Raw genomic sequence first — 14,998 nt, 5'->3', positions numbered from 1 at the left:
AAGCTGTAGTTGCCGGTATTATATGAGCTGACGGTTTTTCCAGCTTGGTTCAAGTTGCGGGCAGGTTGTTCAGATCCAGGACCCCGTAGAGGTCCCGCCGCTCACTGTTAGCACGGCCACATAGCCACAGCTTTTCTTCCAAACCAGTCAGTTTGAAACGATGTAACGAGTATTTGTCCCTTTTGCTGCAGTAGTCCATTTAAGTCTGGCGTAGACCTCCATCTTGTTATTAGTTCTTTTTTTGAATTAAAATCGAGTTTAGAGAAATTCCTCACCGCTGTGATATCGGCGGACACCGCTGCTGTCATTTTGACTTTGAATTTCGCGGGGATTGCGCTTACAACGTAGCTGGTGTAATGACGTCAGCTACGCAAAGGGACAGTAATATCTCGATTTTAATTGGTTCATGTTTGATATCTAACGGAGACGATTACTGGCATAACACATTTACGTACAAAGGCACGGCAGAGTTGTGCCTTTTGACGTACATGTTAAAGAATACAGGATCGAAGTGCGCATGCGCAACATTGGCTAATCGCTTGAATGGGCAGTAAAGGCACTGCTTATTCTGCCATTTTTTCTATTTGATTATGCGTAACTGCTACATTTGTCATCGTACCGTCTAAATAATTGGAACAACACACATATAAATCACAAGAATAAACAGTAAAAATACAAATACAAGTTTATAATACATTTATTTAATAAACATTTTTATGCTTGAATTTTGGCAGGGTAGGCGGTGCCTACCTTGCTGCACGTCACTGGCAGTCATCATATACTTTATCCACTGTATTTGACTCTCCCACCATTTTTTCCAGCCCTTTTAGTCATTCTATCAATCCTGGCCTTCTCAGTGTCCCCAGCACTCCCACCACACAGTAACTCCAAACACCATCAGTGACATACAAAACTTTCTCACCACATCAGTATTCACCTTAAAAGACCGCAACTTCCTCATACAATATACACGTGGACTTCATTTTTCCATCAATGAGTCAACGTGATCAGACCATAGCCTGTCATTAAAAACAATGCCCAAAATACTTGTTTGTGTTCACCCACTACTTCTGAACCTTTCGATTTCCACAGTTTCAGCTGTCATCTTATTTCTCCTGTAATCAATTACTAATCCTTTATTTTTCTTAACATTGAGTGTTTGGAAAAGACTGTCGCAATAATCAACAAAAGCTTTTATCTCATTTTGATACAGTATAGTCCACATTTTTCAAAGAACCCAATGAGCGCTGTGTTGTCAGCAAATTTAACAACTTGACAGCTTGAGATCAGCTTAACAAATAAAGACCTGTTCTCTAAGGAATTTAGAATGAAATAGATAAACACTTAAAAGCTTATTTACTATGATGTGGGGTTGTATCGTGTTGAACGCTGAGCTAAAATCATAGTACAGAATTCTCACACAGCGTCCCCCTGCATCCAGGTGACTATAGACACTGTCCAGTTTAAAAGACAATAGCATCCTCTGCCCCTCTCCCTTCCTGATAAGCAAATTGGCAGGGGCTCAAGATAATGCTCCCCTGGGTTCAAACTATTTTAGCCTTTGGAGCCAGTTGGGGCTGTAATAGAGAAGGAGGTCATACACTGCCTAAGTAAAAGAACTCATTGTTCTCTTATCCTAAATATAATTCCTTAATAGTATCTAAGTTACACCCCGAAAAAACAGTTTGTCTTTGTTCTCTCTACAGATCTCGGTCCTACAGTCGACACAGACGGAGCAGAAGCCATGAAAATGACAAGTAGGCAAATTTGTCATTTTGTAGTATGTATAAAAAAAAAAGCAAGGGGAATTGTACTATGCTAAATTTTATTAAAAAAAAATTAATCATTGATTATGTCTGTCACCAGGTACAGAGGTCCTCCTCGTGACAACCACAGGACACATCATGAACCAGGCTCACGTAGCCACTCAGCGTCCCGCTCCCCTTCAACCTCAAGGCCCGTGCCCAAAGGTAAAAAGAGCCAGTCCAGGTCTCACAGCCCGGCTGAAGATTTCCATCCAACCTCCAGCTCCCAGAAACAGCCTGTGGGACGGTCTCCATCCCGCTCCTACTCAAGATCCATGTCCCGGTCCCGCTCTCGCTCCAGGTCCTGGGCTGGACGTAAGTCTGGAGGCCACTGATTGTCTGTTCCCCCAATGTCCTGTTAATCTGGTTCTGTTCAGCTACGATAACTAGAGTGTTATGCTCTATTTTGCATTTGGTTATCATTACATTATGGAGTATGCAGCCAAAGGGGGAGGAGGAAGCTGAGATTTCTTTTAAAGATTTGTTCTAAAGGGATTCATGAAAGCAGTTAATCCTTAACTTTTTTTTTTTAACTTGTGTAGTGTGCATTGCTGAAGGTGAAACAGTTTGGCGTTGCCAATAATATTTTTGTACTTTGAGTTAGCAATGTTTACGTTCATAAATTTCTTAATCTGCTTGTCTCCATTTGGCTCTATTGTTTGTAAACATGAATAAAAATTACATTTAAACTTCAGGTCCTGACTTACCAGTATTTCCTAACTATGCTGTCCCTGCTATTATACAGCAAGCAAACTGCATACTGTAGTGGCTGTAACTAGAGTGGTGCAACGATGTATGGAATGTTAGTTGCTACTTAATTCGTTTTCCAGTATTGACTATTTAAGATTAACTGCATTCATTTCTCATGTACTTTGAGTGACTCAGTCAAGTGTTCATAGTACTGTTTTCCTAGTTTAACCTGTATGCTTTGTGAATAAAGTGTTTAACACAGACTGTGCCTAGGATTGCAAGAAATCAGACGCATAATTTGATACGTCAATGATTACAAAAGTGTAATATAGCATAGCGCAAGAATAGAACAAGTGTTCGCACCAGTTAAGATACTCAAGCACAGACACATATGGGGGAGGGAAAGGGATTTATTATTTTTGGTCAAATTTTGTCATCAATTCACAGATTGCATTCTTTTACACACCAATTGTTACTAATCTTTAAACAGGGCATTTTCTTTTCATCGTCGGTGACCTTATCAGGGGGACAAATTAAAAGCCAATTCATTACACATTTCAAAATTTAGAATAAAAGGAGACTGCCATGAACGACTCAGCAAAACAGAAAATGTTCAAATGAACAACTAATAGTAACTTGAACCTAAACAGCAAGGGGCCACGTTCAGTTGTCAGCTGGCGGAAGAACAGCTGAGAATTGAAGATGGTGTGATGAAAACATTTGGTCAAATTTGTAGCATTGCCACCTAATGAAAATAGTCAGTTTCAGCATGGATTTAAACTTAGGCACAAACAGGTCAACTTAATGAAAAGCATTACACTTACATAATGTAAGCACATTCACAACTCAAATTCATACATAGGCAAGTCTCCTCCAGGATCCAATTGGTATTTTGCAGTCTTAGATTTGCCCTTAGCATATTTCACCCTACACTGCATAATACAAAACAATAAAAAACATGTGCAAGATCTCTGGAAAGATTACAGTGCAGGGGTTCTGAGAAATGCAATGGCATTTTTTTAACAAAAATATTCTTCAGTATTGAAGTCAAGACATTGAAGTCAAGACATGTCCTTAGCATGTCTTATACATTCAGTGTTATATACTAAAAATACTTTTGTCAGACAGGCCTCAAACTCGGCCTGCAAATGTACATATGCTACAAGTACTTTTTACATGTCATTATTTACATGGCTCTTGAACACTAACAAGCTCTCATACTTTGTTTTGTCATCTTTAAGCTGGCCAAAAAACACACAAATTCTGCAAGGGGAAAGCAAAAAGAGCCACAGAGGATTGAATCACAAAAATAGAGAATCCATAGGGGGATAGTCAATTACGCCTCCATCAGTTAAATAGCATCCTGGCCTGTAACTTATTAAAACTAGTCTGATTGCAGTGTAAGAGGGTAAACAAGAGGCAGAGTTCTGGGATGGTCAACCACCGAGTCTTATTTTGTAAACATAACTCCTGCCTCATGTTAAGTCCCTGGGGGTCACTTCACTTCAGAAACCTCCCTCCGCTTTGCCTTACCATGCATGCAGCCAACAACAGGACCATGACTTTGAGAAAAAGCGGAACTTAACAGTCACACAGCTTAGCATGGCCCTCTTCCGCATGTTAAAACTGCAGCGCTGTCCTGAAAAGGCTGGGGAGGAATAACAGCACTGATTGAATGATGAACTGTTTAGAAGTAACCTTAGGGACCCTGACCCATTCACCACTCGGGCTGGCAAGGTAAAGTGGCAATGGCAACAATGCCGACCACAGGCGATGTCCAAAATAGAAGGAAGAGGAAAAAAAATTAAAAATACAGCAAAAACATTGCTTTGGTTACACACAGCACTTCATATATCTTTCAACCACAACAATAAAAAGGACTTGTACAAAATAATGCTATGATAGAGTGTTATGGGCCCCAGACAAGCTCAACTCCTATAGTGCATGTGCGCACAGCGCAATAAAAAAAAAAAAAAGTACAAGAGTTAACTGTCCGAGGCCTGTGTGCCATGGTCTCTTTTTACCCTTCAGTTTGAGGTTATACTTTTGACCTGTACTGTACATCGTATTACCTCCAGTAAGATAGCTATTTTCCCTGCAGAATTGCAGTTGAGTGTATTTTCCATACCAAACAAGGATTGTGATCCATACAAGAAAAGGTGGGTTCTAGCCAAAATAATTTGCTACAAATGTGAGTTTACTTTAGCACCTGAAGCTTTAAGTGAGGTGACCATAAAAGGCTCATCATAAAACTGAAAAAGCATGTCTGTCCACAGAAATGGACTGTAAAAGTGATGGGAATTATCCTGACCTATACTATAACCCTTGTTTGGGAGGGAAAAGCACACTCAATCTGCATTGACAGCCAACATTAAAAAGAACAAAACAAAAACAGAAGTCGAATAGGATATCCAGTTTGTCATTAGTCACAGAAACTGACTCTACTAAAGGCAATACCGACCAGCAAGACTCCAAGGCTGTAATCTCTAATTATTGGTCTAAAATAGTGTTATTAAACATTTGCAGCAAAGATTACTGCAAATGCCTCATAACGCAGTTCAATCTAAAAACAGCTAAAAAGGATTACAGCACTGAGGTGTTCCTGGTGGGTGGGTGCCCTCAAAGAGTCCCAGTTCTTACATTGGCTTTTCTTTTAAGTGTGGGTATGCCTCTCAGGCCTGCACTTTGAGGAGACTCTTGAGCTGGAAGGCCATCATCTCCCTGTTGTCACAGGAGCCAATTGGGAAGGACACCCAGTGGCTGGGGGGTTTGGGCAACACGCTAGGCAAGGGTGGCTCGCTGAACTTAGGACCTGCATAGCTCGGACTTCCCTGTGTGGCCAGGAGCGTGTTCAGGTGAGACACTGCGCCCTCCCAGTTGTGATCATAGTTGGTGGCAAAGCGATCAGAAGCGGTCTTCTCTGCAGACGCGGCCTGCCGTGCCTCTGGAGATCTGTGGTATGTTGCGCCTTTGTCGCTTCGGCGGTGGCCATGATGAAGGCCACCTGCCCCGCCTGCAGATGTTGTTGTTCCGTTCTGGTCACGGCTTCTCTGCTTAGCCCGACCAAGTTGATGGTTCTTCTTGGGAAAAGGGCGCTCATGGTGGGAAACTGGAATGTTGTATCTCTCTCCACCTCCCATAATGCTTCTGCACTACGTGTCACCTGCGTGATGAGAATATAATATCACTAAAAGTGCAAGGAATTTCTGGGAATGTATTGTGATTCGCTCAATATTCAATTTTATTATCAGGGTAAAACTTGATTAGCCTAATCCCTCCACACTGCACGCACAGACTTGCACCACGTCTCGGTGAAAACAAGCACAGAGGCTACGTGCAGAAACCCCAGACAGCCCCGCCTGCGTCGCCCCTCCCCCACGCACAACCAAGAGCAAAACAGTCCCAGCTCACCTCTTTGTTGTCAGAAAGTTGATGCAGTCTCTCCTCAGTATTTCACCTCCAATCGGGTCCCAGTTCCTCGAAGTAGTTTTCTGTCTACTTCTCGCTGTACTTCTATGTCCAGCAAGGTCTAAAGCTTTCATGTGCCAATGAGCGTAGTTTTCCCGTGGAGCCGAGCTGAACATCAATTCACCTCGGCACACGATGATCCAAGAAGTCGAAACTCTTTGGGGCAAGAAGAGGTCAGTTAGAGATGCTAAATTTAGTTGGCCATCATAGCATTAATGTTGTCTTGGTAGGAGGGGACGTGTATTTATTTCAGTGTGTCATTACATCGAGCAGTTCAAATCAATAAACGACTAACAGCAGCTATCTAGCCTTTCGTTATAACATTGTCGTTATGTGTATTATAAATTAATATAAAAAAAAAAAAAAAATCTAAATGCAACAAAAAAAACGTTACATAACCAACCGACTTTTGTTTGTGCACCTCTAGGGTAGCTTGAGGTGAAGTGTAGTCGCTTTAGTAGTTAAGTTTAAGGTTTAAAAGCAGTTGGGAAAAAAATAATATCTGGGGGAATTGTGTTTAGAGAAGCCCCTAACGTGTTTACAGTCTCGGTTACACTGCTTTGGCACCACAACAAAACAAAGAAACGATGAGCTCAATATGGCGACGAGGCACAAACAAGGGTTTCTTACCGACTTCCTCAGGCTTGGGTGTTAAAAAGCCCTTCGTCCGGGAAAATATGCGATTAGCCTTTGCGATCCCTCGGTGGACTATGTAAGAAAGCACAGCAAGCTGTATTTCCTACAAAGTCGTCTCCCTTGAAGATTGGCTAGCTGTTATGTGGTGTTGAAAGTAGCCGTATGACGACACTTCTCTCTATCTCCCGACTCCGTCTGAATTGCAACAAAATGGAATCTACAGCAGATATATGTAGTTCGTTCTAACCCAGAACGGACCAATCACGTACCGAGTACGAGCCGTAAGGCCAATCACCGAAGAGACAGCCAGACGCATTCACGCCTGTTGCCAGACGAGTGACGTCAATCGCTGAACCTCCTCTCGTTTCCTTTGTTGGAGCTCGGGGTATTTCCTGAGCGTAGTGACAAATTAATAACGAACAACAACCAAAACAGTTCCGCTTTTACGTTATATTCATGTTACATAAGAAATACATTAACGCTTACATCGTATGAAGGTTTGGGGTAACACTATATGTAGGTTAGTGTTATACAATCAATCCTTTGTTAGAAATAAGGTAAACACGTCCAGAGTTTCGAATTATTGACATAGGCTGGCTACTTCGGACCTTTTCTGCTCTATTAAAACGGATTTGTTGTTCGACGGTTCCTGTTTGCGTAGGTTTTAACCAAAGATTCGCTATACACATAGCTATGGGTTAAACCTTTTGTGCTGCTTAGAAACAGCTGCAACAGGCTGTAATGATACACTAGAGTTGTCTATGAGCTGCCCATCCCCCATCTCCTCTGCCCTCTTGCTGAAACTATAAACCTTGACCATTCAAACAGGTCTTTTAGCCCTCTTATCAATTTCCAGCTGGCGCAAGAACAGTGAAATGGAAATAGGAAAGGCCTTTTGATCAATATGTATAAACATTGGTACATGCTTTTTATCGAATAAACATGGTACACATGATTTTACCACTCTTTGTTCCATAATCCAATGTGAGCTTTGATACAAAGGTCCAATTCAGAGTTACAACAGTACCATATACCTAGCCTATCATGTCAGCCTTATACAGTCTAATATAAACGTCATGTGTTATAAATCATGTGGACATGTTGCTGGGGGTTTGAGGTAGGAACATATGTCTTGCCTTGATGTTTTGTTGAATTAACCCAGAGCCACAACACCTCAAATGGTTTACAATGGACTCCAGTAGAGAGCAGATGTGTGTGGGGGTTACGGCTTGTTTACCCCACAAAACAATTTAAAGCTAAGACCATTTTTTTTTTGCATCATCTGATGTGGTAACTGAACTTTGGAATATTGTTTGTGTTATCTGGTTTTAAATTATTGTTTAAAGCTTAGAGTTTTGCCTCTGTGTCATTTGACCTGAGTGTTTTATTTCTTACAGCACTTAATTAATCACACCCGGAAGAAAGCTTTCTGTGCCGCTGCGCAAGGGTTGTTCCTTTTTAAATAGACTTTTTAAATTATTTTGAAGAACAGTGCCTTCCCTTTTTTTCTATACTTAATTGAATTCCTGACCCTAAAGAGCACCTTCAAACATCTGACTGAACTTCCTGAGCACCATGGACTTTTTTGTCTTTCCAAGCACTTCATGTTTTCTTTTGAATTTCCCTTCCCCCCCAGTCTTTGTAAGGACATTGGACATGTGGATGATACTATGCCCTTACAGTTGGTTTTATGGGAGTCTGCAGGTCCAAGTCTATAGAATACAAAACTAGGATGATAGATTAACTCATATATAATTCAAAGTTATTTCCCCTTCTACGTTGTTTAAAGCGTCAAGATGTTGCACAACACATTCTGTGTCAGCTAGTGCTCACAGCTGCAGGCCATGGAAGGACACACCCCAAAGCAAAGCAACCATCGAAAGGGGGCAGTTCCCATCAAGTGACAACTATGGAAAGTAGGTCACTGAGGCGTCTGTAGGTTATACAGAACATAGTAGGTGGACAAATCTCCATATCTGAGTGGTCACATAGGCTTCTGTACAAAACTACTGGCGGCAAAGGGTTTCAGTATAAACATGTCACACATAAATGTAGCTACGGCCATCCTGAAAATTGGAATGGAAAATATATTCAAAACAACACAACCATAGTTTTCTTTTACACAGCATAGATAGGCTGCATACAGAAAGACAGTCACCAAATCTCTGTCTCATAGGCCATTTGCAGTATTTATTGTGTGAATGTTTTTCACATGAATTTGAAGAGTCTGAAATGTGTTGTGAAACACCCACACAAAGTGAAGAGGGAAAGAAACAGTTTCACACCAATCAGCAAGTTTGGCCCATATCAAAGATCTTTTGTAATACCAGCAAGCACATTCAAATGACATCTCCCCCATTTGTTGCCAAGTTTTGCTATATCTCTCCCGTCTAGCTTGGTGGGGGCACAGTGGCATAACAAAAGAGCCTGAATCCACTCTTACAAGGAACGTGTATATTGCCATTATTGAACACTTGCATATAGTCTAGTCAAAGACACACATCTCCATCTTTACAATCAATACATCAAAAAAAACATTGAACTGTGGCAGATTAGCACATAAATATTCATTCCCTATAAGATACCCCTGTCTTCTGAAAAGAAACAATATATAAATAAATGAAATGTATCATCATGTGTTTCAAGTAAATGTCACATTTAACACAATGTTTCAGTTCCACCCTCCGTCAAGCTGGCCATATGGAGAATCAAGATTTTTACAGGCCCACATCACATTGATAAGTTTGTTGGATCATTAACTCAACATTTTGTTGTCCAGGTTCTGAGATGTCTGGCATTCAGATTTCTTTCTCGAGATTAAAATGCCTTTTAAGCAAAACTCTAAATGCACTGAAATGTTCATAAAACTCAACACACTTCCTGCTCTTTTCAACTGCTCTGTAATGGATGGCAGTAAAACAATGGGCCAGAAGAACACAAGACTAGGTGCTGTTTCTTATTTGACATCAGTGCAATAAGGACTGTAGATATTGAGGACACTGAGATAAAGTCTTCTGTATTTCTCGCTGGGAATTTGAGACCTTCCAGTTGAGTAAAAAAAGGTAACACTCAATAATGCATGATTAATCATTGATTATATCTAATCGGGGAAAACCTGCCTCATCTTTTAATGCTCCTGGTTTTTGGAACTACCTTCAACACACTTTAAGATCGATACTCGTCCTACCTATGCACAGTTCAAAACCATGATCCCAAACCACTGGATATCAATGTGTATCTGGATCTTTGTTGTTTTTATCTTGTTGTGTAACTGCTTTTGACTTGTCTGTCTCTCAACGTCACTTTTAATGAGGCCAACCTCAGTCAACTATGGTGCGTGGTTTCTGTCGCCGTCATGAGGAATTCTAAGTAATGACAGTACAACTGTCAGCATGTCCACATCATACAAGCCCCCCTCCCTTCTCCACGCAGTTGCTAGTAGCCAAGGAGGAAACGGTAGAGGTCCGAAGAGGTAGGCTAATTATCTTCACTCAAGCTTCTCACCAGACCACACAGTCTTCTGAACATAGCCATACTGAGAAATACAGTGAGATTTGTGGTGAGCTGATTATTCTTAAAACCATTCATTCATTGGACCCACTACAGGAGATTGTTCCTCTCTATGGTGACCTTCACTCACCGATTCAGTTTTATTGCAACACAATCCCATCTAATTCCAAAAGGGGGCGGTCTTCATCCTGTTATATGATAATAGGCCAACAACATGAGTTTGTTATAATGTTCATTTGCAGATAATTAAATGCACTTACAGAAAAATCGCTACCAAACTATTTCCTTCAACATCAGCCCCAGCAGATTCTGTAATGATTGTTGTCTGTTTTCCCTGATCTCTAAACGACTTCCCGTCTTCACTCACAAATGTTAAAATATGAAAAATCCAAATGATAAAACAATTATTGAGAACGTGACGTCAGAAATTAGTTTTACAGTTTACTAACCTACATGAGTATTGTAAATGGGTGGGAAGGGCGAAAAGAAAAATGAACAAAAATGCAAGAGTTCTTTGAAACATTTTCCACATTTTAAAGAATTCTTACATGTTCCCGTGTGAAGTGTTCTGTTGGCAATTACAGTTTTAATTTCTAAATTTAAACATTTTACAATTGCATTATATTATTCTAAGAACCAAATCCTATTTCGTGTTATTAAAGCATTTACTGTAAAGTAATTCGATTTTTGTGTCCTATATGTTCCATTTTTCTTGTGTTTTTCACATCAGTGATCTGATCTTGCTGTCTGAAGATCTGACCATGTGGAAATGAGGAGAGGAAATTTGATTATTCAACCAAAATTAAATAGCCAACCGAGCCCTGATGTTTGCGTCCAGGGTGATATCTAAAAAGGGCATTGTGTGGATGATGTAATCCAACTGATAATTGAACATTTCAGGCTGTATTCTGTCCTGTGGTCGGTGCTCTTGTGCTTCATTCTGGCCAGACAGTGACTGAGAAGAAATCTTATTCAAGCTGTGCTGTCAGCTCCTAATCACATTTCCTGCCTTCTGGGTCCATCAGGTCAGAGGAGGAGAGGACACGGTGCAACAGATTTCACTGTCTTATTTCAAGACTCGTCTAGCTTCAAAGCACAATTTACCTGAAAGCTGTATAGACATGACAAAACCTTTCTTTCTGTCCTATTTTTTGTGTCTTGTCATTTGATGTATTTGTTAGTCCCAGTTTCTGTTTCATCTAGCATAGTTTTTTTTTCTAAAATAGGATGTTAATTCATTTCAGAATGCCTTAGGTATGTGATTTCATGACCTGATTAATTGGAATCGAACTACTAATGCAGTTTAAATTCACCAGAGGGGCATAAGCCAAATTAAACAGCCTTAATTGGTGAAGGGACCACTTGTTGAGTTCATATGTTGTATCTATGATGAATGATTAAGATTAAAAGACTGAACAACCTTTCACTGGAGGTTACTGAGTCCCTTGTCATGTCCACTAGTGCATGGTTGCTTAGCATTGCCCCCTCTTGTATTGCAAGCAGTATTACACCCTGACCCACCCACTGGCTTCAGTGGAGATTCTGAATCTTTGTGAATTTTCAATGAAGGCTGGTTTACACACCTCCGTACTTACTGTGGAGTAGATGTAAACAAGTATCAAACACGAAGTGTGACAGCAAGACTAAATGTGCACATGTGTAATCTTTAAAATAACATAGCAGGAAGAGTTAAGTCTTTTTTTCTTTTCTTTTTTTAGCAATCAAGGTATTCTTGTCATCCTTGAAGCAGTATGTTGTAATATATATATATATATATATATATATATATATATATATATATATATATATATATATATATATAGCATAAGGACTATGCATGTGAGATGATATATGTTGTCTTTCAAATGAAGATAAGTGGAGAGTAATTAGCTATAGAGGTGGAAGGGAAAAATCTTGCTGCCAAATTAGGAGTAATTCAACAGCAAAATGTCTTTTGTTGCTGCCTTGACTGTGTAAAACATATCACATTTTTGGCACAAGGTCCCCTTATCAGGTAATTAATGCATTTGAACACTCTCAGCTTTGGAGTAATGGATTTAAAAGCCAAAGATATTTTTTTAAGGTAACTTCATTGCTTTTTTTGTTGAATAAAAGGTGGTGTGTTTCTCCCCCTTTTTTATCAACATGTTTTTTCACACTTGTTTGAGTGCTCTCCTCCCCTGAGTTCATCCTGACCCTGTTTGCTGCAAATTGTGTGATCACTACAGTTGGTCTCTATTTCTGGATAAATGTTACTTCTTGTCCCTTTTCACATCTATTACATATAACCAAACAAATGAAAATTGGACTTCACTGCTATGGCATTATTCTGAGTTTCATCACAGACTCCAGCTGTACTTCTCATAGATCATTTGGGCTCCTTCGTCTCTCTCAATCTGGTTCTCTCACTCTCTCTCCCTCCCTCCCCCTCTCGTGTCATCACAGACAACCTCGTTTTCTTCCCCTCACTCATGAACCAGTCAGATCTGTAGGTCATGCTGGTTTGTTCAGTTGCTAAGAGACTTCATTTGGTTCACCTAAAACAGGAAATAAACTAGGAAACCACACACAAGAGAGCACATAAGGTAAGATCTTCAAAGGTTATTTTATTACAGGTTTAAAATCTAGTAACAGTAGTAATAATTCTAGTAATAAAATAAATTTGTATTTAGTTATCTCTGTGAAATTAGACATGCTTTTTAGAAGTCATGAGTAAAAACGTGTTGTCTGTTTTTGTCTTGTATTCAACATGTGCATTTATGCAGTAGACATGCTGCATTTGACCTATTTTATAATGCTTATATTTTCTGCTTTTACTAAAAAATGATTACTGATTTCAATTTTTTTCTACTTGTGCGGGGCTCTGTTATATTTTGAAACAATGTCGTATTGTAAAACAGTGTCTCAAGGGGCTATTGCCACATAATATTTTAGTGTGCGTGTCGCCAGGGATTTTACTTAAATAGATGCCTGTATGTTTATTTCATTTCAAATTAAGTTTTCTGTGTGTGCTGCTGCTTTCTTTAATAGGCAATGTTCTTTTTTCAAAGAATAACTGGTTCGTAAGAGTAAAAAAAAAAAGCAATTTGGAAATCCAGATTCTTCACAAGGTAGAACACAGCCTGAGGTGGTGTAATATCCACAAGTGCTTGCACCCATTGCCCATGGTTCAATTGGGAAATATTGTCCCTGCAGTCCATAAGGGCCCTACTTTCACCACTTCTGCACCACTTCTGTGCTTTCATAACGCAGTGTCACATTTGTAATAAAAAACCAAAACAATGGTCGTTGGAAAAAGAATAATCAGAAAACAATTGGTTGACAGGCACAGTGACCTGATTAGGTGGAAGTGTTCCCCTCTTAATCACTTATACACATCATATTTAAAAGCTCCTATCTGAAAGCCTACTGCTTCCCTTGATGCATTTTAATGTCGCCTTTTATGTAATTTATCAATAATTCTCAGCTTATTCTTTTTTTTAACATTAGTGTTATTTACATTTATTTTATGTGTTTGGGTCATGTTTTGGCTTGTAAAATATATTCTTTCTGCTTAAGCTGCTCCGTAATTATAGGCGACCACTTTCTGTTCATCACAGCATTTTAATCAAATCCTCTAAGAGCAACTTCCTGGCTGCACACTTGGTTTAATCTATTGATTGCATACAGGTGATGCACTCTGCAGGAGATTGTTCATCTCTATGGTGACCTTCACCCACCCACCAATTCAGTTTCATTGCAACACAATCCCATCTAATTCCAAAAGGGGGCAGTGTTCATCCTGTTAAACATGACAATCGGCCAACAACATGAGCTTGTTGTAATGTTCATTTGCAGATAACTGAATGCACTTACAGAACAATCCATGCCAAAGTGATAGTGGAAATGTGGATTAAATATGAATTCTCTGACTAGCTCAGTTCATTTATGAAAGCATTTAAATTACAGAGAATGTCTTGCAAAGATGTTTTAAGTTTCATTGGACACACTTGATAAAAAGACAACAGCATCATACTATGGGCTGTGGGCCCATATGCTCAAATATTCATGAGATATGTGCATTTAAACAATTTCTTAATCAAAATTCAGTCATTTTTTCTTGAGAAGTGGTTTATGGCTTGCTTTAAAACATGGCTCCTTGCTTTAAACCATGGCTCCTTGCTTTAAACCATGGCTCCTTGCGACTATTTCCTTCAATATGAACCCCAGGAGATTCTGTAATAATTATTGTCTGTTTGCTCTGATCTCTAAACGACTTTCTGTCTTCCTCCTAAATGGTAATGTTCCTTTTAAGCACCAATTTCAATATTGACGTAGAGAGGAAAAGACATAACGGTGACATAACTCTATTTGTTTCTCCACAGGAAGTTGCCTGTTTCATCCGCTTAATGTAAACCAGGTTTGTTATCAATCATATAATGACACAATAACCATGTGGATAAAATCTGATTATATCATTTTTTCCATGTATTGTTTTTTATGTGCTCTGGAAATTAAGGTAATACTGGAAAAAAGGGAAAGCTGCAGTACAAATTTTTTATTTTAACATTGTTTCCTGCTATATATGTTTTGCTACAGATATGTTCAGTTTTTTTGTGTTAATCCATAAAAAACAACAGATTTAAATTTCTTGCTGTGTTTTTCTATCTACTTGTAATAGTGTTGGCCCAAGCAGTAACAGTTGAAATGGAGGAATGGGAGATCAAAGAAGCTAAAGAGAACACCTCATCATCAATAGGTATGCAGCCTTATATATGTACTATATATATATATATACACACATATACATTGCCTTGCCATTGCCCTACCCAGATAGCTCATCTGGTAGAGCGGGCGGCCATATTTAGAGGTGTACTTCTCGACGCAGTGGGCCTGGGTTTTACTCCAAC

The 14,998-nt window shown here is 39.5% G+C and overlaps 3 protein-coding genes across 4 annotated transcripts in view; 2 read left to right on the top strand and 1 right to left on the bottom strand.

Annotated features, from left to right (window-relative positions):
* The window catches only part of srsf10a (serine and arginine rich splicing factor 10a), a 9,445-nt gene extending 6,968 nt beyond the window's left edge, over positions 1–2,477 (top strand). For both annotated transcript variants that reach the window (XM_032517488.1, XM_032517489.1), the window contains exons 5-6: positions 1,707–1,757; positions 1,867–2,477. In XM_032517488.1, coding sequence (XP_032373379.1) covers positions 1,707–1,757; positions 1,867–2,140 — 325 coding nt within the window. In that variant the 3' untranslated portion in view covers positions 2,141–2,477. The remainder of the gene's footprint in view (positions 1–1,706; positions 1,758–1,866) is intronic.
* Positions 2,478–2,888: 411 nt separating this feature from the next.
* Positions 2,889–6,828, bottom strand: pnrc2 (proline-rich nuclear receptor coactivator 2). The gene is made up of 3 exons (XM_032517497.1): positions 6,594–6,828; positions 5,907–6,119; positions 2,889–5,658 (listed from the first exon to the last, which is right to left on the bottom strand). The coding sequence occupies exon 3, from the start codon at positions 5,633–5,635 to the stop codon at positions 5,168–5,170; it is 468 nt and encodes a 155-aa protein (XP_032373388.1). The 5' UTR covers positions 5,636–5,658; positions 5,907–6,119; positions 6,594–6,828; the 3' UTR covers positions 2,889–5,167.
* Positions 6,829–12,601: 5,773 nt separating this feature from the next.
* Positions 12,602–14,998, top strand: part of cnr2 (cannabinoid receptor 2) — a 6,099-nt gene continuing 3,702 nt past the window's right edge. The window contains exons 1-3 of the mRNA XM_032517461.1: positions 12,602–12,694; positions 14,474–14,508; positions 14,770–14,847. Of these exons, the coding sequence (XP_032373352.1) occupies positions 14,796–14,847 (52 nt within the window). The 5' untranslated portion in view covers positions 12,602–12,694; positions 14,474–14,508; positions 14,770–14,795. The remainder of the gene's footprint in view (positions 12,695–14,473; positions 14,509–14,769; positions 14,848–14,998) is intronic.

The sequence above is a fragment of the Etheostoma spectabile genome, chromosome 6, assembly GCF_008692095.1.
Source record: "Etheostoma spectabile isolate EspeVRDwgs_2016 chromosome 6, UIUC_Espe_1.0, whole genome shotgun sequence".
Lineage (NCBI taxonomy): Eukaryota > Metazoa > Chordata > Actinopteri > Perciformes > Percidae > Etheostoma > Etheostoma spectabile.
The sequence above is the reverse complement of the archived record's forward strand: the minus strand, read 5'-3'. Positions and strand labels throughout refer to the sequence as shown.